Source organism: Ipomoea nil, unplaced genomic scaffold (assembly GCF_001879475.1).
Source record: "Ipomoea nil cultivar Tokyo-kokei standard unplaced genomic scaffold, Asagao_1.1 scaffold2580, whole genome shotgun sequence".
Taxonomy (NCBI): Eukaryota; Viridiplantae; Streptophyta; class Magnoliopsida; order Solanales; family Convolvulaceae; genus Ipomoea; species Ipomoea nil.
In genome coordinates this window covers 1024190-1049963 of record NW_017619008.1, presented here as the reverse complement: position 1 = coordinate 1049963, position 25774 = coordinate 1024190, and the positions used below count along the sequence as shown (strand labels likewise).

General features: G+C 39.1%; 2 protein-coding genes and 1 long non-coding RNA gene across 5 annotated transcripts; 1 reads left to right on the top strand and 2 right to left on the bottom strand.

Moving 5' to 3' along the window:
* The first annotated feature begins 9088 nt into the window (after window positions 1-9088).
* Window positions 9089-16056, top strand: LOC109154089 (umecyanin-like). Of its 2 annotated transcripts, XM_019301961.1 has the most exons (4): window positions 9089-9472; window positions 9558-10041; window positions 11450-11453; window positions 16046-16056. In XM_019301961.1, exons 1-2 carry the CDS (start codon window positions 9283-9285, stop codon window positions 10022-10024), a joined length of 657 nt encoding a protein of 218 aa, XP_019157506.1. In that variant the 5' UTR covers window positions 9089-9282; the 3' UTR covers window positions 10025-10041; window positions 11450-11453; window positions 16046-16056. The 2 variants fall into 2 exon arrangements, with proteins under 2 accessions (XP_019157506.1, XP_019157507.1); XM_019301962.1 differs by lacking the exons at window positions 11450-11453; window positions 16046-16056 and having other exon boundaries at window positions 9558-10045.
* Window positions 12815-13246, bottom strand: LOC109154092. The gene is made up of 3 exons (XR_002049656.1): window positions 13208-13246; window positions 12970-13037; window positions 12815-12848 (listed from the first exon to the last, which is right to left on the bottom strand). It is a non-coding gene; the product is annotated as an uncharacterized LOC109154092 (long non-coding RNA).
* A 5069-nt stretch (window positions 16057-21125) lies between the features above and the next one.
* Window positions 21126-23032, bottom strand: LOC109154008 (protein PNS1-like). 2 transcript variants are annotated; one of them, XM_019301893.1, is made up of 2 exons: window positions 22803-23032; window positions 21126-22682 (listed from the first exon to the last, which is right to left on the bottom strand). In XM_019301893.1, the coding sequence occupies exons 1-2, from the start codon at window positions 22896-22898 to the stop codon at window positions 21372-21374; spliced, it is 1407 nt and encodes a 468-aa protein (XP_019157438.1). In that variant the 5' UTR covers window positions 22899-23032; the 3' UTR covers window positions 21126-21371. The 2 variants fall into 2 exon arrangements, with proteins under 2 accessions (XP_019157438.1, XP_019157439.1); XM_019301894.1 differs by having other exon boundaries at window positions 21126-22679.
* Window positions 23033-25774: the final 2742 nt, after the last annotated feature.

Sequence of the window (25774 nt, the reverse complement as noted above, 5' to 3'; positions counted from 1 at the left end):
TATTTCGTTAAGCTATGTGCCTAGACAGATTAATTTACATGCTCATACTTTAGCTTCGTTAGCTTTTACTCAGGAACATTCTATATATTGGGATTCTATCCCTCCTGACGCTATTATAGCTTTCATCCATTAATACAATCGACAGATTGATTTTTCAAAAAATATTTGTTTTTATGTAATAACTATGTTGAATAGTTACGATAATATATATATATATATATATATATATATATATATATATATATATATATATATATATATATATATATATATATATATATATAGAGAGAGAGAGAGAGAGAGAGAGAGAGAGAGAGATATGAAATTCAATTAGGCTAATTAGTTAAAATAATAAACATTATTAAGACTTGATTAAAACTTATTTAAAAATAAAAATTATTAAAAACTTCTTGGTAAATCACATTAGTATGCGTAGTTGAAATATAAATCCAATCCAAGTCACTACAAATCAATATTTTAAGACCCCCATATTTTAAGGCCCTCGGACAAAAATTGATTTCTTCAATAATAATCCAACATTTGAGAGTGTTTGTCATTAACTCTCGTTGATAGTCATTGCATATGAAAGCATTAATAACTGGAATTGTTTTCTTTGAAATTTGAAATATTTAAATTATGCTATGTAATTAAAAATTATTAATGTTATTAAATTTCATATATAAAAGGAGATATGAGATTTATTTTTTTCCCAAACAGTCGAATCCCCAACCCAAATAGCCCTCACACACTACCTAATAGAGTATTTGAGAGAATGTAAATCACAGTGACTCAATAGTCTAACTGAGATTTATCCATTCTTATATATAGTTTTGTTATGTAATAAGTATGTTGATTTGATACCAGGATTGTGTGGTCTATTGGTACCCAGGTTGGACTTTCATTTCGAAGGTTGTGAGTTTGAGCCTCAGTAGAGGTGTATGAACAGATACTACAATGTAATAGAGCTAGTAGCATTCAAAAAATATGAATATAGATATTTACAATTAAATAAGAATTACTATTTAAAATGGGTAATTAGCTAAAATAATAAATTTTTAATACAATGTATTTAAAATTAAAAATTATTAAAAGCATCTTATACAATCTTAAAAATTAGTTAAAATTGTCTAAATAATATTAAAAACATCTTATACAATCCCGGTCTTATGAGGCTCGGGATCAAGGACACACCGATCATCCTGACTGGTCGCCCATCGGCATTGTCTCCTAGGGCCCGCTTGGGGACGCGCCGGCTGGCAGGCCGACTGCTTGATAAGTGCATAGTAGACTTCGGGGACGTCTGTTATCATGACCGGGAGGTTCTTAGTAGTCTCCTCTTTCCCTCTCAGTCAGCTCCGGCTCGGCTCCCTTATCTGGTCTCCTGCCCAGGCGGCTAATTTGGGGTATCTATCACCAGTCCCTCACTATTTTAGGTTTTAGGTGAGCCGTTAACCTGAAAAAGTAAATAATAGAAAGCACAAGTTCCCCAAAGATGTCTTAGCCGCCTAGCTTATCAGTCTGTCTGAATTTTGTTGATCGCCTAGGCGAGTCCCAAGCTGGTACAGTCGCTATAGGCGTAATGATGGCTATTCTGCTAATTCCACCGGTGCTTGCCTTCTCGCAGCCGTCATCTCAAGTGTCACGTCAACGATCACGTCCTTCCGGCTAGAGACAGGTGTCACGCTCTCTTCGCCTCTTCGTCCTTATAAATACTCCCGATCTTTCTTGCTCTCCTCACTCTCACGCCTCCTTTTCTCCGGCTCATCCCATGGCAGCCGGTATTCCTTGCTCTCCCGCGTTAGGGTGCCGTCCCCTCCGGCGAGCTGACTGCCTGCGCGCCTCTGATGATCCTCATAAACTGTCGAGTCCCTCAGTGGGCAAGGTTGGCTGCCTACGAGTCCTGCCCTTTCGGCCGTTGTGGTGCGACCATCGCTGCGCCACGATGCGGTCTCATATGCTAGTGTAGAGTCTGAGGGGCGCTCCTCTAATGGAACCAGCGCCGGCCCGAGAGGGGGTGCTCCTCCTTTTGTAGAAGATCCACCGTCTCTCCCTAGCAACGGGGTAGGCCGGAAAGTATATCGGACTCTGGCAACCCCTCTGCCGTTATCCATGTAACAACCCAAAATTTTATTTTTATAAATCCAATTTTAAGAAATTCCAAAATAGCCATTTTCACTCCATTAAAATTTTTTGCTATCAATTGGTGCTTGAATAAATTATTTTAGTCACATTTTAAATTAATTCAACACCAAAACTTATTCTATTTCAAAATCCTAAATTTTCGGGTACTTTGTGTACCAAGTTTCAAATTGAGAAACCAATCTGAGTGAAACTGGGGGAATTCAAAGAGACTTTAAACAAGGGTTCATCTAGAAAATTTTTTGAGGAAATTCATTTTCAACCCCAAAGTATTTAAAATAGCATTTCTAGCCCATGGTACATGAAGCATGGTAGACCACAAACCATCCAAAACTTGTGTGATTCCATCTTCTAGCCTAACTATTTACCCTTTTGCCCTCCACCAATCATGAGCATTTCTCCTAAGGTTTTGGAACCCATATAACACCACTTTTGCTTTGTGTTTTTCTTGATCTCCTCCCTCACCTCTCCATTCTTGACCTCTGTTGAAAGATAGAAGCAAACACAGTAAGTTTTAGCATTCATTTCCTCCATTCATTTTCCATCCTAAGGTTCCCTTTCCTGTTACATATCAACCTCTGAGTTTTTAGGCATGGCTTGTGTTGTTGTTTGAGGTGTCTATGTGGTGAATGGATTGGTGTATGAGTAGAGAGGAGGCTTAGATTCAAGCAAGAAGAATAAGCTACAAGAGGTATAACCCCATGGACTCCCTCTTTGATTTTGGCTCTGTGAAGCCTTGTTATTGAGTAGAAATTAAGAGATTTTGTTGTGTTTATGCTTAGAAGTGATCTAGTATTTGCCTTTGAGTTGTTGAGAATGTTTTGGACTTGTTAGGTTTGAAATTGCAGATGAAAATGCCATCTGGTGCACACACAGAGTGCACTAGATCAGACCAGCGGCCTTTGCCGCGGCCCATCAGGAAGGCCGCCGGCTAGAGCCGGGGTTACACGGGACTAGGGCACGGCCCTAGAAGAGGGTCGCCGCCTAGTCCCAGTGTTGTAACGGGGCACATGGGGCGGCTCATGAGGAGTCCCTCCCCAGGTCCCTGAGTATTGATCTGGGAAGAAATTGTGCAGTGGCCGGGCCCTTGTGGCTCGGCACTTCGGGATCGTCTCGACGCACATTTTGGCTTTGATTTCGTTGTTTTTGGATAAAAAATGAGTATGATATGAAGGATTTATTGAAGAATTGCTACACAGTTCATATAATTGTTAGTTCACTGTGTATGAGAAATGCTTGACTATGTGATCTGATGATATTTTTTTATTGAGTAGAAAAGCATGATTCTTTGAGAATATGATTTATTATGAAAGCATGACTAGATTGTGATATTTGATCAATGAGAAATGAAGCATATTTTGTTGATAGAATGTATAGAATTTGCTATGTTGTAAACCGAGCATGATATTATATTCTTGAATATTTCATGGTTTTTTTACATGGTTTAGAAGCATGTTATATAGTATTTTGGCATCTCACATATGTCATATTTCAAAAATGCATAAGGGGCCAACGTGAGCCCAAGTATTACTTTCAAAAAGCCATAAGCATGTGATATGTCATTCTTTGATGCATTGAGAAACAGTAGAGTTGTTGCATGCATGAGATTGATGCATGAGAGATATATCTATTTATTATCTATATCGGTGAGGTTTAGGAGGATACAGTTTGGACTATGTCCTCTCGAGAGATATTTATGGACATTGCGGTCCCAGTACATGTAACGCGGCGTATTCTCACGTTACGAGGTTGGAAACTGCTCGCCAGGCTTGGAATCCTGGTTAGGGGGTGTGCACACTTAAAGTTCGATACCTGATTCCACAGCGCGAGAACCACGAGATTGGTTCCGTAGACGGTAGGAGATATTGGGTCGGATTTACTCCGTTCCCGATGGGGCAATGCACGCTTCGGTGAAACCCTGAGCCGTCTACGAGCGAGAAGAAAAGAAAGTGAGTCAATAGAGACTCAAGAGAAAAGAAAGTGAGTCAATAGAGACTCAAGAGAAAAGAAAGTGAGTCAAGAGAGACTCAAGAGAAAAGAAAGCGAGTCATTTATGACTTAAAGAAACCTCCACAGAACATGCTCTATTTTTACAACGAGTGTACATGAGTATATATGTCTATAGTATTGCACGAGATTGCATATGAGCATGAGTATAGCATTGCACGAGATTGCGTATGAGTATGACTTTAGTATTGCACGAGATTGCATATGAGTATGAGTATAGTATTTCACGAGATTGCATATGAGTATGATATATAGTATTGCACGAGATTACATATGAGTATGAGTATAGTATTGCACGAGATTGCATATGAGTATGAGTATAGTATTGCACAAGATTGCATATGAGTATGACTTTAGTATTGCACGAGATTGCATATGAGTATGATGTATAGTATTGCACAAGATTGCATATGAGCATGAGTATAGTATTGCACAAGATTGCATATGAGTATGACTTTAGTATTGCACGAGATTGCATATGAGTATGAGTATAGTATTGCACAAGATTGCATATGAGTATGACTTTAGTATTGCACAAGATTGCATATGAGTATGATGTATAGTATTGCATGAGATTGCATATGAGTATGACTTTAGTATTGCACGAGATTGCATGCGATTATAGTATTGCACAAGATTGCATTTGAGTAGAATGTTGTATGTGATTGTATAATGAAAATGTTGATTTAAGATGGTACATCTAGCATGATCGAATAGTTATATTTGAAGCCTTGTATATTCAGTTCATGTGATGAGAAGTTGACAGCATGAGAATACCTATTGTATAGATTATTAGCATGTTATTACTTGTAAGCATGAGTTGCTTGTTAAGTTTATTCTGATGTATTCATGTTGAAGTATCTAGATTTGTAAAGTCATATGTTTTGAAGTATGTTTGTTGATTTTATAGGTTGCAAGCATCTAGAAAGTATATGATAGATCTAAAGATGTTTATGAGATGAGTTTGTTGTTTACAAGAGAAATCAAATGTTTTCAAAGTATATGCTACAATACTTTACATGGTTGTACTTAGCTTCGTGCTAACGAGTGTTTTCCTATTTGTCTATGTGTTGCTTGCAAAACTCCTTTCAGGTGGACCCAGCAGTGAGAAGTGATCGAGCTAGATTAGTCTCGTAGTTTGAGATGTATAAACTCTTATGTTATGTTGATGACTTTGTTATTCATGTTTTAGACTTATGATGAATTTTAGACGATGATGATGTAGACTTTTGGGGTGACCTTTTTCCCCCTTATGATATCAGTTTATTTTATGGATGTTAGATATTTATTTTGTTTCTAGTTCTACCCCTTAGCCTGTGCAATTACCACAGAGTGGTGGTTGTGGCGGTGACATTCCCACTAGTTATCTTTTAACTTTTAATTTCGCTGCTTAGTTTATGATAATTGTGGTTTAGATTTGTGATTAAGAGATAGAAAAGTTGGGTGTTACAATCCGTCACGGAGAGGGTGGATGTCCCCCCAGTTTTCGTCCGGCCACGCGAGCTTGCAGGAAAACGCGAACAGAATGTGTGCCTTTGTCACGTTACTCATATTGAAGCTCGAGCTCATTAGGAAGACGTTCCCGTCAGACTAGCTTGGGGGGGGGGGGGTTAACTTAGAATAGACTAGCTGTTCATCTCTCATTTTCTCAATTTTTAAAATGTAGTCTGTTCTTCAGGGCCCCTTTGAATGCATTTCTCGCCCGCCGGGCTTTTGTTCACCAATTGCTTTCTTTATCTTCTGGCCTATTTATTATGTGTGCGCGCACTGCTCGCCGTCCATCAACCTCAAACAATCATTCGAGAATTCGCTAAGTCTCTCAGCGGGCGAGGTCGGCTACCTACGAGCCCCCAAGGAACCTCTCATCTGCCAAGTCCCTCAGTGGGTGAGGCTGGCTGCCTACGAGCCGCCGAGGAACCTCCAATCTGCCAAGTCCCTCAGTGGGCGAGGTTGACTGCCTGCGAGCCCCCAAGGAACCTCTCAAAACTGCAAAGTCCCTCAGTAGGCAAGGCTGGCTGCCTATGAGCCCCCGAGGAACCTCCAAACTGCCAAGTCCCTCAGTGGGCAAGGATGGCTACCTACAAGCCCCCCAGGAACCTTCCCGTGGCGTGGGCGCCTTCGCCTGAGCAGACGGTATCAGCCATCCTCGCAGAGAGGAGGTGATCTTCCTCGCAGTGTGGCCGCCTTCGTCTGAGCAGGCGGTATCAGTCATCCTCGCAGAGAGGATGTGATCTTTCTCGCGGCGTGGCCGCTTTTGCCTGAGCAGGTGGTATCAGCCATCCTCGCAGGGAGGAGTGATCTTCCTTGCGGTGTGGCTGCCTTCGCCTGAGCCGGCGGTATCAGTCATCCTCGCAGAGAGGAGGTGATCTTCCTCGCGGCGTGGCCGCCATCGCCTGAGCAAATGGTATCAACCATCCTCGCAGAGAGGAGGAGATCTTCCGCATGCTGTTGCTGCTATCGCCTGAGCAGGCGGTATCAACCATCCTCGCAGAGAGGATGTGATCTTCTTCGCAACGTGGTCACCTTCGCCTAAGCAGGCGGTATCAGTCATCCTCGCAGAGAGGAAGTGATCTTCCTCGCGGCGTGGCCGCCTTCGCCTGAGCAGGCAGTATCAGCCGTCCTAGCAGAGAGGACGTGATCTTCCTCGCGGCGTGGGCGCCTTCGCCTGAGCAGGTAGTATCAGCCAATCTCGCAGAGAGGACGTGATCTTCCTCGCGACGTGGCCGCCTTCGCCTGAGCAGGCGGTATCAGCCGTCCTCGCAGAGAGGAGGTGATCTTCCTCGCGATGTGGCAGACATCCTCGTAGAGAGGAGATGATCTTCCTCGCGGCGTGGCTGCCCTCGCCTGAGCAGGCGGTATCAGCTATTGTCACAAAGAGGAGGTGATCTTCCTCGCGATGTGGCAGACATCCTCGTAGAGAGGAGGTGATCTTCCTCGCGGCGTGGCTGCCCTCGCCTGAGCAGGCGGTATCAGCTATTGTCACAAAGAGGAGGTGATCTTCCTCGCGGCGTGGCCGCCTTCGCCTGAGCAGGCGGTACAGCCATCCTCGCAGAGAGTGGGAGATCTTCCTCATGCCGTGGCCGCCATCGCCTGAGCAGGCGGTATCAGCCATCCTCGCAGAGAGGAGATGATCTTACTCGCGTCTTGGCCGCCTTCGCCTGAGCAGACGGTATCAGCCGTCCTCCCAGAGAGGAGGTGATCTTTCTCGCGGCGTGGCCGCCTTCGCCTGAGTAGGCGGTATCATCCATCCTCGTAGAGAGGATGTGATCTTCCTCGCGGCATGGTCGCCTTCGCCTGAGCAGGAAGAATCAGCCGTCCTCGCAGAGAGAAGGTGATCATCCTCGCGGCGTGGCCGCCTTCGCCTGAGCAGGCGGTATCAACCATCATCGCAGAGAGGAGGTGATATTCCTCGCGACATGGCCGCCTTCGCCTGAGCAGGCGGTATCAGCTATCCTCGTAGAGAGTAGATGATCTTACTCGCGGTGTGGCCGCCTTCGCCTGAGCAGGCGGTATCAGCCATCCTGGCAGAGAGGTGGAGATCTTCCTCACCGCGTGGCTACCTTCGCCTGAGCAAGCGGTATCAGCCGTCCTCGCAGAGAGGAGGTGATCTTCCTCGCGGCGTGGCCGCCTTCGCTTGAGCAGGCGGTATCAGCCATACTCGTAGAGAGGAGGTGATCTTCCTCGCATCCATGTAGGGCTGATAAAGAACTTCTCTCCTTTCCGCATCAATAGTCATTTTGAGCACCAATAATAACGTTAATGACCTGATTGTCCCCAAGAATCATGAATAAAGTCAGATAGCTCCCTCAACTCGTTGATCGTAATGACCTGATTGTCCCCAAGAATAAAGTCAGATAACTCCCACCCCTTTCAATTTGAGCACCAATAATAACGTTAACACATAAAGTACATTATTCTAACTTATAAAATACATTATTCTAACACAAAAGGTACATTATTCTAACTCATAAAATACAATACATTATCTTACCCCAGAAATTTTGTTATTCTAACACATATAAAGTACATTATTCTAACTCATAAATATATGATTTTATCCCAAAATGTTCATTGTTCTAAACAATCACTATACCATAAACCATGATTTATCATGTAAGGTGAACCATTGACCTAATGTACATTTTTAATGATGTAAATGTTCAATTTTTGAATGTTCATTATTTGAGTACTAAAGAATCATTATTTGGTGTCAAATAATAAATCTTTATTATTTGATCAAACTGAATATTTTTCTTTTTGATGTTATTTTCATTGAATACCCAACACAAAATAATTTGAAAAATGACTTTCGGGAATCATTTTTCTAGTTTCTAAACAAACACTAAACTGACGCTCCACAATTAGCCCTTTCAATTTGAGCACCAATAATGGGGTTAACATATAAAGTATATTATTCTAACACATAAAGTACATTATTCTAACTCATAAAATATATTATCTAACCCAAAAATTTTATTATTCTAACACGTGTATGAAACAAAAATTTTATATTTAAACACCAAAACAACGTCGTTTGAACCGTGTTCCACACAATTGTAATAATTTTGCCATTTCAGCACATATCCAATTTCGAATGAGTTTGTTGGGCTATTGACTAAGGACTTAGTCAATGGTTCTTGGCTCAAAGGTCAAAGGGGTTACTGGGATTCGCAACAGTAGAAGGCTTCACGCGGATGCGGCGGTCAAAAGTTCTCGATATCTCAATCACAGCCAATCAGGGCCCTCCAACCCCTTTCACATTAACCCTTTCAACGCTTTGATCAGATTGGTAAGCACACCACGCCTGACTCTCGCAATTCAATTATTTTTGTTTAATTTACAGTTTTTTTTTTTTTTTTTTTTGAGAAGCCAGTTCAAGATTTTTTAACAGGACACCTAGAAATGGCACGTCCTCTACTGTATAAATACAAACTTTAGTTCATGACATTGCCACCACCACCATCATCTTCACCACACCTCTTCTTTATCACTTCACATAAAGAATCAAGAATCAAACACACACACATATATATATATATAAAGAGAGAGAAGAGAGAGCTCATCAGAGATTCAGAGAGAGAGAGAGAGAGACCTGCGACCATATTTTTGAAAATTAAACACAATTTGGTGGCAGAAATGGCAAACAAGTTGAGCATGGCTTTGGTTATAACATTGGTTGCAACTGCTGCCATGTTGCATGGATCATCTGCACAAACCACCCATGTTGTGGGTGATACCACCGGCTGGACTATTCCCACCAACGGCGGCGCCTCCACATACTCCACCTGGGCTAGCCGGAACACCTTCACCGTCGGCGATATTCTTGGTAAGCAAGAACACAACAAACTAATTTTCATCTAGCTAGCTTTCAGTTGCTTTTGACGACTAAACTTCTCTTGTTTCACATGCAGTTTTTAGATTCCCCACAGGAGCCCATGACGTGACTCAAGTATCGAGGGCTGGTTTTGATGGATGCAATGCCACAAACCCAATTTCTCAGAACACTAATGGCCCAGCAAATATAACCCTCACAACTGCTGGCCAGCACTATTACATCTGCTCCTTTCCAGGCCACTGTGGAATTGGCCAAAAGTTGGCTATAAATGTCTCCGCCGCCGCTTCAACTGCTCCGGCAACTCAGCCATCCGCCGCCGCCTCTCCACCGCGTGCCACCCCCGCACCGGTGCCTTCTCCTAGGGCTCCAGCATCAACCCCAGCGGCCACTCCTGCCTCCCCGCCATCCTCTGGCCCTGCACCCACCACCCCATCTGTCCCTTCCGTAGATTCTCCGCCGCCGCCTAGCACCGCCGCACCTTCTATGGCTATTGCGGCCTTGCCACTCACTTTTTTGTCGGTTGCCTTAGCTTTCTTTTATTAGATTAGACCATTTCTAAGGTTTACAATTTATGACTTTTTTGTGAGATTCAATATTTTACATGAGTATATATTTTCCCACTATATACAGATTTGATTTGATTTGTAATAAACATTTTTTCGGCCATGAATTGTTTTTGTCTCCATAGTACATAAGCAAATAATTATCCTTATTGAATTCATAATTCATTGTAATCAGATTGCTTTGTCAAATGGGTTTCATGGGTAAAATATGCTTTAACCATAAACTTTAATCTGAAGTGAAAATGATCCAAAAATTAAACTTTCTGAATGAAAAAAAAAAAAATCCTATTTATAAAATCTTGAGAGACGACGATTTGAAAATATTAAATATACATCCCACTCAAATCTTGAGAATGGACAATGATAGGATTTGAATATTATAAGAACTAGATATTGTCCCGTGCCATACACGGCCATATATAATAGAGTTGCATTATATTATGAATAAATCTTACATATTGTTCATGACATCATATAAAAACATACATAATTTTAAAAAATAGAATAATATAAAAATAGTTAAATTATACTAATCATGTAATCTAAATTAGATAAACATGTACATTGAGTAACAAACGTAATGTTTGAATTAAAAAAAAAAAAAAAAAAAAAAAAAAAAAAAAAAAAAAAACTAAGCAATACTAAAAATCTTTTTGTAAACAACATTAGTATATGAAAGCTTTAAATATTGAAGTTATTTTATAATACTAAAATTAGTATTGTAAATAAATTTCATGTGTAAATATGATATGAAAGCTTTATTCATTTATAAATTTTTTTTATGTAATAACTCTGTTGAATAGTTACGATAATATATATATATATATATATATATATATATATATATATATATGAAATTCAATTAAAGATTGAGATTTCACTTGACTAATTAGTTAAAATAATAAACATTATTAAGACTTGAGTAAAATTTATTTAAAAATATAAATTATTAAAAACTTCTTGGTAAATCACATTAGTAGGAAATATAAATCCAATCCAAGTCACTACAAATCAATATTTTAAGACCCCCATATTTTAAGACCCTCGGAATTGTTAACTCTAGATGTAGCAACATATAATTGATCATGGACAAAAACCGATTTCTTCAATAATAATCCAATATTTGAGAGTGTTTGTCATTAACTCTCGTTGATAGTCATTGCATATGAAATCATTAATAACTGGAATTGTTTTCTTTGAAATTTGAAATATTTAAATTATGCTATGTAATTAAAAATTATTAATGTTATTAAATTTCATATATAAAAAGAAGATATGACATTTATTTTTTTCCGAATCCCCAACCCAAATAGCCCCCACACCCTACCTAATAGAGTATTTGAAAGAGAATGTAAATCACAGTGACTCAATAGTCCAACTGAGATTTATCCATTCTTATATATAGTTTTGTTATTTAATAAGTATGTTGATTTGATATTAAAAAAATATGAATATAGATATTTACAATTAAATAAGAATTACTATTTAAAATGGGTAATTAGCTAAAATAATAAATTTTTAATACAATGTATTTAAAATTAAAAATTATTAAAAACATCTTATACAATCTTCAATTGTCTAAATTCATCTAAAAAATAAAAAAATAAAAAAATCTCATCTATACCATCTTCAACACAATAAAATTAAAAAGAATATGATAATTGTTAATTCGTCCAATGTAAACTCATCAATACAATTTTCTTATTCCAAAGGGCCACTTTCTTCACTAAACATACACCCAAGATCCTTCACTTTAAAAACTCAAACAAAAAAAATAATAAACATTATTCTTAAAAATGGGTTAACATGGTAAATTCATAACTTACTCATGCACTGACAAAACTATTCAAAACTTACTCATGCAACAAAACTAAGGCAAGTAATTAATAAATATAAGAGTGAATCCATTTTTGGTCTTACTGTTATAGGAACGTTTTCAATTTTAGTCCACCTTAATTTTTTTTGCCACTTTATAACCACTATTATTGAATGTGTTCCATTTTTAGTCCCACCGTTAGTATTTTCATCAAGAGGCTGTGTAATCTAGGGGTATTTTGATCTTTCTTCTCATCCAAGACTATGTTTGACTAAATAAATGAGAACATTAAATATAAAACCTAAGAAACCTCGCCGGCCCATGTTGGAACGAACGAAACGATGTAGCTTTGGCTTCCCATTCTCGTTGTTCGAAGAGCCATCTTCGAATATCGGAGGAGGAGGACGAAGCGCCTGGATTAAAAGAGAAGAGACAAACATAAAAAGACCAAAATACCCTTTGATTATACGGCCTCTTCACGAAAATATTAACGGTGGACTAAAAGTGGAACACATTCAATAACAGTGGTTGTAAAGTGGCAAAAAAATTAAAGTGGACTGAAATTGGAAACGCCCCTATAACAGTAGGACCAAAAATGGAATTCACTCTAAATATAATATACAAACAACTTGTTATAGGAGTTTTGAATCCAATTAAACTCTCTCTCTCTCTCTCTCTCTCTCTCTCTCTCTCTCTATATATATATATATATATATATATATATATATATATATATATATATATATATATATATATATATATTTTTTTTGAAGATGCCAAATGAGCCAAGGATCATGTTTTCAATACTGGAGATTGATTCACCGGATTAGCCTTTCTGCATATTCATCATTTTGCATGTTCTTGTATCCACCAAGTCAAGATTTTGTAATACAATACAAGTTGTTCTAGGGGTTACTACTATTTGCAAATTTTAAAATGGCATCATGCAAGTTCTCATCTACAATGATTGGCAACCATGGTTGAAACCCTTCAAGGTTGACAAAAGAGATAGAGACAAACATCGAAACAAATAATGATAAAAACATCAATCACAAACAATAAAATTAAAAAAGCAACATAAAATTATATTTTACAATAAAGATATATACCTTTTCACCTTCAAAATGGATCAAATAGCATAGTGATTCTCTATGGTACTACACAGCAAAGGAAAAATCTTTACTCACAGAGATTGAACTATTTAAGAATACCAGTTTTAAAGGAAAAAATCTTTATTCACAAAGATTGAACTATAATACTACTGGTTATATTAGAGTTTTACAATATTCCTTAATAGCATTTTGGAAAGAATGAAATCATTAGGGGTACCAAAGAAGAAATATATACCACTATTCATTTTGATATCAGACAGCATACTACCGGTCTCCAAAGCCTTGCAAGCAGATGCCACAGCGCGGTTTATATCTTCCGCTTCACCCTCTGCTACATTGCATGTGCAATACATTCTTCAGTTCTGGGATCCAAGGTTGGGAATGTTTTCCTAGTCACCAAAACAGAAAAATGAATTGTTTTGTCCTGAACAGAGAGTAATTAAAGAACCATGGTCTTAAGTGTTACCAGAAGCTGAATCCACAAATTTGCCATTGATTATATGCTGAGTGTATTTAACTTCCACAGCCGGAGAAACCATCTCCTCAACGGCGGCTGCAGTGCTCATCCCTGCCCTATACCTTCGGATCTTCTCTCTTTCCGTTGCAAATGGCCTCATGCTCAGCGTCAGCAACCTCTGATCCTCTTATCTCCCGCTCTCCACCTGCTAACTCGTCTCTGTTCTCTTTCTCTCTGCCATTATCGCGAGGCAAAGAACCCTTCATTAATATCAAATTTCTTCCAATTAAAGAAAAAAAATAAAATCAAATATCAACCACATCCAAGGAAGTCAAATCAACATATTCCTTAACAGCCTTGGGCAGTTCAATATAAATATGGCAAAAAAAGAACCCCAAAGAAAAAAAAAAAAAAAGATTAACTCAGAATGTAAAAGAACAAACCTGATCAAGTATGCATTATCTCTCTTCTCTATTTTGTTTAATTCTTCCTCTAGCTCACGACCAAAACGCCTCTCAGTCCTCACTGTAGCCTACACATATAGCAGTGCTGCATAGCTAAGCTTCCTCGTAATTGCCATTCAAATTCCTGTGAAAATGTTTGCCGTTTAAATTCCTGTGAAAATGTTGTTGTCGGAGCTCCAGCCGTCGACGGTCCGTCCCTATGTTTTGGTGGCTCCTGAATCAAATAGTACGATGGCAGGAATGGTGTGCACGAGGAAGGTTCCGGTGACTACGTCGTTGTCTCCGACTCGGGCTCTACTCATGACAAGGATCCTTCCCTGGGTGATTTTCGCCCCCTCCTCTGGGACCTGCGCCATTGTCTTCTCCCGACCTTAGGGTGGGGTGGCCCTGGCAACCTTTAATCTCTGTGGAGGGGTTGCGTGGCTTCCCTCGAGTTTTCTTTTGTGTCCCTCGTGTGTCCCCCGTGGATTGCGTAGTACCTGTTAGAGCTTGTTTGCCTTAGCATAGGCTTTCTCGAGTGTGTTTGGCTTGTTCGTAGTCAAGGCCTTTCGGCTTTCGAAGTTGAGCCCGGAAATGAACCTTTCCACTCTGAAGGCTTTTGTAGGGACCAACTCGCTGGCGAAGCGGGTCAGCTCGGAGGAACTTCTTATGGTATTCCTCTACTGTGGCGTTTTCCTGTCTCAGGTGTAGGAATTCTTTGCTTTTGGCCGTACGGATGCGTTGTGGATAGAAATGTTCTCTCAGTTTGGTTTGCAAGGCCGGCCAGCTCATGCCTGGTTCTGTCTGTGCCCACCATACGTCGGCATCATGCCGAAGGTAGAATGAAGCTATCTTGGCTTGTCGTTCCCCTGGACAATCCGTCACCTCGAAGATCTTATTGAAAGTCCGAATCCATTCCTCGAGTGTCTCAGGGTTCTCTTCGCCGGCGAACGAAGGGGGGTTGTATTCCCTGATTCGGCGTACTAAGTCGTGGTCTCCACCTATTGGGGCTGGATCATTATTGGTGTCTAAGGCATGGTTCAGTCTTTGAACGATCTGGGTCAATCGTTGCAGGTTCTGAGTCAGGAGATCGTGCATGTGGGGTTCTGGTTGTTCTCCTGATGGTGCTATCCCGGTTGTCTATAGATTTAATACCGGGTGTGGGCGTGAGTTAGGGGTTTGCGTCATTGTCTGCAAGAATTTCCTATGCTAAGCACAGAGTATATATTTGTAGATACAGGTTAAGGGGAATTAAGCATAAGACGGAAAATAAACTCACTGCCTCACCGCGCGTCCTAAGTTTTCTAGATCCTATGTACTCAAGCACATAGAGTCCGAACTTAATGTCCTAAAGTTTCGTCTTAGGGGTCTTATCCTAGGGTCGAACTTAGGCTCTGATACCAACTGTAACACCCCAAAATTTTAAAATATTTAAAACTTATGGAATAAAGGCAAATCTATTATTAATTCCCAAACAGAGCATAAACTAAGCATGATAGTCGGGGTGCTATACCACACCTGAGCTAGAGAACTCAGATGCACAGGCTAAACTAACTAACAAAGTGTAATTAATACCCAAATATAAACCAAGGCACGTAGACCATCTTATCAAAGCTGGAATTATCTAAAACTAAGTCCACGAATCCAACTAGCGCGCTCCGAAGCTATTCAACTGTTCCTGAAAAACATTCAGTGTAACAACCGTCAACGAATAATGCTGGTAACCCACTCAAACGCGTTATGTACAATATAGGTAGATATAAGAAACTCATTTTGAAACTGGAATACATATATACTTACGAGACTCTAATTTAAATCCAAGATCAAGACTCAAGATACAATGACATACTCAGTAGTATAGAATAATCATAAGGACTAATATGCATCCTAAGAATGCAATACAAGGCATAACAGACAGATAAGCATATAAATAACAATTAGAGGCAACGAAGGCATTCAAGACAATCAATTAACAAGTAGTCATCAAAGCACACAATCCATCTTCCAACCTTATACCAAGTTCCAACCTTGTAGCTCCCCTCCGTCCTTATATTAGTTCCAACCTATACCTCTAGGCCACCCTTATATCACCACCCCTTATTCCTCCGGGCAACTACATGCCCCCACCGACAAACCACCTATCAACCACCAACATATCAAGATGGTGCTGCAGTGCCATTCACATGATCCGCACCTCTAGTCCCAATATCAAGGGGTCAGCGCGTATAGCTCTGACATGACACCGCAACACTTATAACTTGACCCATGCTCAAGGGCAAGCTAGTCAAATGTGGGGTTGTGCCTTTAGCACAGTAACCGCTAAGGCCTGTACCTTTAGTACAATGACCGGGCACAAGTGGTGCCAACCGCCAAAAATTCATTTCCATCGATCACAATCTCATCATCATCATCATCATCATCATCATCATCATCATCATCATCATCACCATCATCATCATTCACACCGGCCATTACGCAATGACAACGATACTCATCAACATTCAATCAATCGACACATAATCAAATAACAATCAAGACAAAACAACAACGACACGTATTACACATAAATTCCTAGAACGATACCCAAAACACCAAACGAGACTCATGCACGACAAACGAGGTACAACGGGACACGGGAAAATAACAGACGGGGAAAAATGCCACGCCCTACACCAAGATTCTAGCTGGTGGGCGGCGGGTGGAGAACCATCCGCCGACGGCGGGCGTACTTTCCAGCGGGTGCCCGGCGGGCAGTCGCCTGCCCGCCGGCTGCTCGCTGGAAAGGGGGCAACGGGGCAGCGGGTAGGTGGCGGGCACCCCTGCCTCCACCTACCCCCCACTGACTCACATGAAACTTTCGGTCCCGGGATCTCTCGTGGAACCCAAAATCTTGTCCAAACACATAACGACAACACCACTATTCAATTAACGGGATTAAACCATGAATCATACCAAATATGTTCTAACACGACTCCTAAACATACCAAGACCCCACATAAATCATATAACGGTTCAGGAGCATCCGGAACCACAAGAATATCAAGAAACCTATATACAAAGTCCTAGGCTAGACTCAACACCCGATCATGCATAATCCCACCCAATTATACCAAGAACGTCATAACACGAAATTCATGATATAAACCTTAGGGCTCTAGACATAATCAAAATACAAGATCATTCATATAATCGATCACAATATCAAGAACATCAAGATTATCACATAAACACAATATAAACCCTAGTCAAAGCTCTATCAAGACTCAAACACAGAATCACATATCAAAGGAGCCAATGAATAAGATATAGAAAGGAAAATAGGTTTTGTAAGACATGGGTTACCTCTTAGCCCTAACCAATATCCCCGGCTACTAAGGTTCTTCTCTAAGATTCTTCTTCTAATTGATCTTCTTAGGCTTGCTGGCGGGGGATTTCCGCGGCTAGGGTTCTTGCGAGTGATTTTGTGTGAGAGAAGGGAGAGGAACGGTTCCATCTGTTTCCTAATCCCCTATTTATATGTTTAAGGGAAACCTATTCAAGGTCTGAGTAATAAGACCCGCTTTCCCTATTCCCTATGGGTTTAAGGTTCCTGGTACAGGTAAGGGTTCACGATTCATCGTGGACCACCCGGGTTAATTAAGGGAATTATAATTGGATTAAATCCATTTTAATTATTTTAATTAGCGGAATTAATTTAATAATTAATTCGGACTCGAAGGTCATAACACGGGGTGTTACAGGAATTGTTACTTATGGTCTATGAATAAGGAAGTCAGTGTCTAGAGATTTACATGCTTTTTCTGATTATGGTTGGGCTGGTTGTCTTGAGGATCGTAAGCCAACTAGTGGTTATGCTATTTTTCTTGGTTCCAATCTTATATCATGGGTATGTAAGAAACAAAGAACTATTGCTAGATCATCTACTGAGGCTGAATATAAAGCTCTAGCAGATGTCTGTGCTGAGGTAATTTGGATTCTCTCTCTGCTGCGTGAAATTGGCATGACCAGTGTGTTTACTCCCATGCTATGGTGTGATAATCTTGGTGCTAGATACATGTAGAAATTGATTATCAGTTTGTTAGCTAGAGACAGAGTTGCAAATGGAAATATACAGGTTAATTTTATTTCGACTAAGGATCAACTGGTAGATATCTTTACTAAAGCTCTACCTGGCCCTAGATTTTATTAATTTATTTTCTTAGAGACAAGTTACAAGTCACTACTGTACCTTAGCTTGTGCTTGAGGGGGAGTATTAGGACTCTATGTATTTGAGTTAGATTATGATTCCCTATCCAATCTCCCCTCTTTATATATACCTGTAATCTATATATTTGTAATTACATTACTTAATACAATTCATTCAGTTCTCATCATACCATTATAGACTTGCTCAAATTTAGATTCAAGCTTGATAAGGGTAAGTACAACAAAGAACTTGTCACATTGGGTGAGTTTGTCTTCTGGTGATCCTCCAATAGGCATGAGCTTATTGAATTTATCCATAAATCCTTGATTTCCCCCAGGAATTTTTCCATTGACATCTCTGACTTTTTGATATTTAGTATCTGACTAACAATGTAGTAAAAATGAGAGATATCATTTGTATAAAGGGATTGGGCTTGTTTCCATATTTAGAAATACCGAAATAGATTTTTAATGGATTAAACATAAGAATCGAATCGGGAGCAAGAGATATCCATGATAGACTACATAGTTGGGCATCAACTCTCTCTTAAACATTCCTTTCATGCTAAATTTCTTCTGTTGTGGTAGTAAGATGATCAACAACTCCTTGACCCTTAAACCACAGTTCCAATGTTGATGCCCAATCTAGATAATTTAGGGACTCAATGAGTTTTTCATTGGTGATGATTAAGCTCCTTGAGAGATTTGGAACATAGATTTTAGGTTGGACAGGAGGAAAAAGGATCTAGGACATGCACTATTTAAAACTTCTTCTTCTACCATTATTATCAAAAAAAAATGTGAGAAAAACATCGTAGGGTCACAAAGAAGAGACAGATTGATCTGAAAAATTTGGGTAGAAATGAACACCAGAAAAATGCTGATGCGCCGATGCGTGCCGTCGAAGGTCAGGATGTATGGTGGCACATGTGAAGTTTATAGGTGACTGGAAAAGATGATCACAATTGTTGATGCTTCTTTTGAAGGTTTTTTTTGCACCAACTCGTGAAGAAAGCTCCCAATAATGGATAATCTAAAAAATGTTACGTTGATGAACACAGTTCATTTATCGGAAGTTAAGGAACTCTCAGGCCCCAAAAAGAAGGCTCTAATACCATGTTAAAAGGCTGTTTTAGAAGAACAGAACAATGTTTCATTCATTTGTATTACTCTAGATTACATATCAATATATCGGCATGAAAGAAGCATTTGGAAGAGGCATAATAAAAACTAGATTGCCCAAAAAACTACTCTTTTCCTCAAGACTCTAATTGCTTGAATAAATAAGGTTGCAAGAAAGCACTGCCCAAAACAGATATTTTCTAACATTTCCAACAATTTCTATTAATTCATTACACTACTAAAGTTATTATTAAATTCATTTTTTTCTGTTATTTCTTAAATGTTTTCTTCATTTTTTTTCTTTAGAACCTCTTCATTTCGTTTAATGTTGTCATTTTACGTTATCTTGACATTTATATATCATACTAGTATTTTTCATGCGCGATGCGCAAAACATAGATGTCCAAAATTAGTACTTTATATTAAAATTTTAAATTTATTTAGATTTTAAATATTTAAATTATTATAAATAATAATAACAATAATGTAAAACATTTTTATGAATTTGATATATATATATATATATATATATATATATATATATATATATATATATATATATATATAGAATTAGGTTCTGGTGCGGTTAGAGTGCCCAGGTGCGGTTGTGCGGTTTAATCTGGACCATTCATCTCGCTTAAATCAACGTTCAGAATTGTCAAAGTTTAAAAAAAAAAATACGGTGGCAATTTTTTAATTTTTGCATGTAGGTCAAAATTAAGGTGAGCGGATTTGTGATTAATGTGCGTGAGGTTGTGCTTAATGTGTGTGGGGTTTGTACTTAATGTGCGTGAGGTTGTGCTTAATGTCAATAGTTGTTGAAACTTAAAATCTGTGAGTTAATATATTAAAGTGCGTGAGATTTGTGCTTAATGTGCGTGATGTTGTACTCAATGTGTGTGGGGTTTGTACTTAATGTGCGTGAGGTTGTGCTTAATGTCAATAGTTGTTGAAACTTAAAATCTGTGAGTTAATATTTAAAGTGCGTGGGATTTGTGCTTAATGTGCGTGAGGCTGTGCTTAATGTGTGTGGGGTTTGTACTTAATGTGCGTGAGGTTGTGCAGACACTATCGTTTGTGTAGACGCTACTCATTTGTGTAGACGCTATGTGTAGATGCTAACATTTGTGTAGACGCTACTCATTTGTGTAGACGCTATGTGTAGACGCTAACATTTGTGTAGACGCTATGTGTAGATGCTAACATTTGTGTAGACGCTAACATTTGTGTAGACGCTATCTTCTTCAATTCCCGACACGCGTTTTTTTTTTTTTTAATTTTTATTGATTTGAGCCGTTGATCTAAATTTGAAACAGCTCAGATCTAACCGCACAACCGCACGGGAAGCTATACCCGCACCTGAACCCTTCCCTATATATATATATAATGTGTATATATTATTATTATTATTGAAGAAGATAAGAAAATATATGGTAGATGCATGTACATGATAACAATAGTGGAAAAAATAACGGAAGTTATAACAGCAAAAGTATATTTGTCCAAAATATTGTAAAGTACAACTTTTATAGCATAATGTATAAAAAAAAAAACTTAACGGAAAAACGGACATAAATGAAGGTTATAACATTCATCCACACTTATTATATTTTTATATCAGATTAGATATGTTTTTAGATATATCCTAAGTATGAAATAAGCTTTTGGTGCTTTATAAAAGGCTTTGCACTTTCTGCCACTTTTTCTCTCTTCCTTTCCACCTTTTCCTTAGGCAAGTAGCAGAGAACCAGTTAAAAGGCTTTCTTCAGCCATTTGGACACTGAATCTTGTAACTTAATAAAGAGAAAGGGGTTTGATTGGTGTTTTATCCATATTTCTCCATTCATCATCTCTTCCCAAAAAAGCTAAGCAAAATGGAGTTTAACTTGAACATGCATATTGGATTATGCCGTGGTGAATAATCCTCAAGAAGTTGGATACAAGATTTTGGGAATCTTGAACTAAAGTAGCAAAAAGAAGATAGTTAAGAAATTAAAAAGCAAAATCAGTATATATGGTACTTAAGATGTGGAAAATTTTGCTCCTATATATCAGACTATCCAAGAAAAATGTTATCCTGGCCTGCAGTAGAATCAGTAATTACAGGGAAAGAATCATATGGCATGGAATAGAGATGAATGAATGGTATGATCGAATATATATTTGGTGATGGAGTGTGTGTGTTCCAGTCCTATGCCCCATATCTTTGCAGCCTTTGAATGTAAGCTGGGATAATAGTGTTATCAAATCTTTGGCTCTGAGGATTCTCTGCATAAGCAATGTAATATGCTGAAATGCAAGCCTGCAGCAACGCCATTGTCACTCTACTCATTAGATATCCGATGAGGAAAGCGTATAGTGAAATTTCTGTTGCATAAGTCTTATGCATTGCAAATGCCCAGGATCCCCCCAGAAGTGAGCAAGCTGCTCCCCCTGCAATTCCACAGAAGAAGCAGATTGAGGCGGTGAGATCGGAGTTGATGAGCTGTTCCATTCCTGCTCTTCTGAACATCTCCCATGTTTCAGATGATGCCTGCACAATCCCCTTGTTGTGAACCCCCACGCGCAGAAAGCCCCACCGGTTCCCATATGCCACCAGGCACGAGGCGATGCCTGAAGAGCAGCTGGAGCAGGAGAACAAGAACTCATCCACATCTCCTGAAACCTGGCTCACTGCTCGGGCCGTGCCCCGGATTACAGTGAGGATAGGGACAAGGATTGAGGCGAAACAGATGGTCCCCATTGAATTCTTGGCAGTGTAGTTCAAGAACACTTCCTTGGCATCAAGCTGTATTGCCGCTGCAAATTCGTAATATTTGATGTGAGATACTGTGACTTGCAGTGTGTTCTTGATTACTTGCAGGGTCCATATGAAGCTGAGAATGATGGCGACGATGAAGACGAAATCAAGGCGAGTTGCTGTTGCCCTGGCTCCTCCAATCCCAGCTATGGCAACGCTGGAGTAAAGGGTACTAATTGCGATTGACAACAAAACCATACAAGAATAATTAAAACTAGCTCGTGAAGATGATGTGGAAATGGATATAACCCGAGCGGCATACTCAATCCTGGGATTAACCCAGCATGAATACAGGGATTGAACGAATGCAGAGATGAGAGCCAATGCCCCTGCTACCGAGCTTCCTGTAGTGCCTATATAGATGAGTAAAATGGCGACTCCAAGACTGAGGAGAGGACTCAGCCACAGCACAGCCATGATTCCTCGCGAAGGGCTGCGGAAAACGATGGCCGGCCATGCGAGAGCAACAATTCCACCGCAAGCTGTTGAAGCAAGGATCGGCGAGTACCATTCCCGGGGGCGGAAACTACGGTGCTTATTATTGGCAGCAGAAATCATTCCCCTCACTGTCAGAAAGATGGTCAACACAGTAACCAAGAAAAGGTGCAAGTAGAACAAGAACACGAAAATCTTCCTCAAGAAGATGATGCTGCTGCCTTCATCCCCACTCGTCATATCTGTGTTGCTGACCTCTTGAGCCTGCTGCGATATGATTAGAAATCAACCATTCATCCTTCAATCTACATGTTAATTAGGAATACAAATAGAGAGAGAGAGAGAGAGAGAGAGAGAGAGAGAGAGAGAGAGAGAGAGGAGGGTTACCTTGTTGTTTCGTGAAGTGGAGGTGGCCTGCCTTGGATCTGGCAAATATTGCGGGTGAGAGACTTGTGAAGCATTCAAGTCTCTGTTAATGGCCATATTGTTAGACTATTGATGATCTGAAATCTTGACAGTGATTATAAAATTTCTGGGTTTCTTCACTCTGACTTTCTTCAGTTTCTTGGCTCTCACGAATCACCAATTATGCGTATATATAATCAAACACCGAAGACTTTGAGCCAATAAGTCTTCTTGAATTGAAGGCATTCTTACAAAAGCTGTGGGTGTATCTAACCAGTACCCAGTCCTAATTAATCCTCATTCAAAATTCCAAATTTAAAAAATTTTGACTGTCGGGTGAGGTGGCAAGATGACGTGGAAGATATTGGGGATGAGCAGAGGTGGCGTGATGAACTTGGTGTGGAGCTCGTGAATGGATGGATTCAGTATTTTTGTTTCTTAACTTCCGTTTGGGATTTCCCTCAAAAACAACTTCCGTTTGGGATTCAATCAGATAAAGGGAAAAGCATGAAAAGAGTAGAGAAAGATGAAAAGTTGGTGAGTATTTAGTTTTTCGCATCGGGGTATCAGGTATGGGGTTGGTTTCTTTTTTGAAGCCGGGGTTGGTTTCTTTATTTTCACCTAATAAAACTTTGTTTCCTATCCTTGCACGACTCCCCACCCTATCCACAAAACATTTTACATTCCTTTATTTGCATAATCATTTAGAAATTATTTTCGTTTTATTTTTAAAATCTTGAAATCAATATTTAGAATCAAGGTAATTGATGAATTTAAATATACTAGATATTGAAATTAGTGGGTAATTTTATTATGGACTAGAGTTCATATTGCATCAATTATGAGTGCATATTCATTATAATTGATAGGTTAAGTAATGACGGCCTCACATTCTATTTCGGCCCAAGTGGTTACTTTGGTCTAGATTCACACTACTACAAAAATAGCATATCACGTCGATGACGTTGTTAATAATTACGATTTTTTTATTTAAAAATGGGGTATGGACCCTAGTGTGTTGAAGGCCCAAAAGGAAGATAAACAAATGGGCTGGGCTTCAAGAATTGCACCTAAACATATACTCCATCCGTAGGCAAATTATATCATACACCATGGTGCATGATCAATTATGCACCGCGTCTCAGACACTACAGTATGTCTAAACTGACACTGTCAAAATAACGTCGTTTTATTTAATGAAAAGAAATAAAATCTTAGCAAAAAATAACTATGTTCTTCAGTTTTATTTTGTATATACTGCAGTTTCAGTTCAACACAACTACAGTTTCATTTCGATATAACTACAGTTTCATTCAATATTTATACACTCAAATATGTGAAAATGTTATTTAATTTTATTTTATATACACTATAATTTCATTAAAACACAACTACATGATCATTTCAATATAATTACAGATTCATTGTACAATATACACTCAAATATGTGAAATGTTATTCAGTTTCATTTTATATATACTGTAGTTTCATTTCACCACAACTACAGTATCATTTTGATAATATAAAAATAATATGTGAGATAGTGTCGATTTAGACACACTGTAGTGTCTGACGCGCGGTGCATGATTGATCATGCACCAAGGTGCACGATATAACGACCCCCTCCGTCCCTAATTGATTGTCTCATTTACTTTTTGCACAGTTTTTAATACAATATAACAAATGTTACTAACTTTTCAATTTTGCCCCTCAAAAGTAGGTGTTATTTGTACAAAGTACAATTGTACTTACCTCTAGAAATTTGAAAAGTCAAAAGGGTAAATTGAGAAATGTTGAGTGATAGTTATGTTCAATTTTGGAAAGATGACACTATTTTGAGACAAACAAAAAAGGAAAGTAAGACAGGTAAAATGGGACAGAGGTAGTATATGTTTATAATTTAATTGCCCCAAAATCTGTCGATAACACTCCCAACCCATACCTTGTTGGAAAAAATAGCTTAAAATGGCATATTAAGTGGCTATTTTGTGGTACAATTATCAGTGGGGTCCACTTCTGATTTGGGTCGGTTCAAAGTGGATTCAGGTTCTTCGTAGTGAGACGAAGAGATTGATATATTGTACGCTCAAAACGGATAATGGGTGAATGAGATATTGATTCTCAAAGTAGACCCATTTGAGTTGGAAAATGAAGGGAAAAAATGAGCTTTTGTCCCACATTGGTTTGGGAAGAGGATTTGCTCCACTATTTATACATGAGCTCTTTTTAAACTTATTGAATTGTATAGCATAGAGGCTCTCTCTCGTGCGCAGGGGGGGGGGGGGGGTGCAAATCAAATCCCAGAATGAGATCAAAAAGCCTTAGATCAAGCAAACTTTGCAAACTGGATTTAATTCCAATTTTATTTTGAATTAAAACCCATGTTAATGGTTGCTGTTACAGGAGTTGTAGGGATGCCCCTAAATGCCATAATAAAGGCTATTCACTCCTCATTCCCTATATAAGAAGGAAAACTGGATTTAATTCCAATTTTATTTTGAATTAAAACATGTTAATGGTTGCTGTTACAGGAGTTGTAGGGATGCCCCTAAATGCCATAATAAAGGCTATTCACTCCTCATTCCCTATATAAGAAGGAGTTGAGCAGTAGCATTTTCAACACACAAGAAAAATAATTTTTCCAGCCTCAAAATACTTCTGCTTCTACTCCATTCTTGAAGCTGTGTTTTGCCCGTGCTCTTGTTCGCCGGGTTCGTTCGTTTGGGTGCTCAAACGTCGAACCGTTGTACGTTTTATCCTGGGAAACCTAGGCCACAACGCTCCTAGCACTTTTGGGAGGTGGCAAATAAGATTTTAAGGAAAGAAAGACACTCGCCTAACTCGTACATTTCTTTCTTCCTTCTCCTTCTTTCTTGTGTGGATTATGCTTTTAAGCAAAAATCCGTTCTCCCTCTTTTGATATATTAGTTGGATTGAACTTATAATCTGAGGAT

Excerpts from the sequence above, each read along its gene's own strand:
- LOC109154089 (XM_019301961.1), top strand. The coding sequence starts at position 9,283 with ATGGCAAACAAGTTGAGCATGGCTTTGGTTATAACATTGGTTGCAACT. Across the intron at positions 9,473-9,557 it reads CACCGTCGGCGATATTCTTG|TTTTTAGATTCCCCACAGGA; the intron begins GTAAGCAAGAAC and ends TTTCACATGCAG.
- LOC109154008 (XM_019301893.1), bottom strand. The coding sequence starts at position 22,898 with ATGGCCATTAACAGAGACTTGAATGCTTCACAAGTCTCTCACCCGCAA. Across the intron at positions 22,683-22,802 it reads CCACTTCACGAAACAACAAG|CAGGCTCAAGAGGTCAGCAA; the intron begins GTAACCCTCCTC and ends ATCATATCGCAG.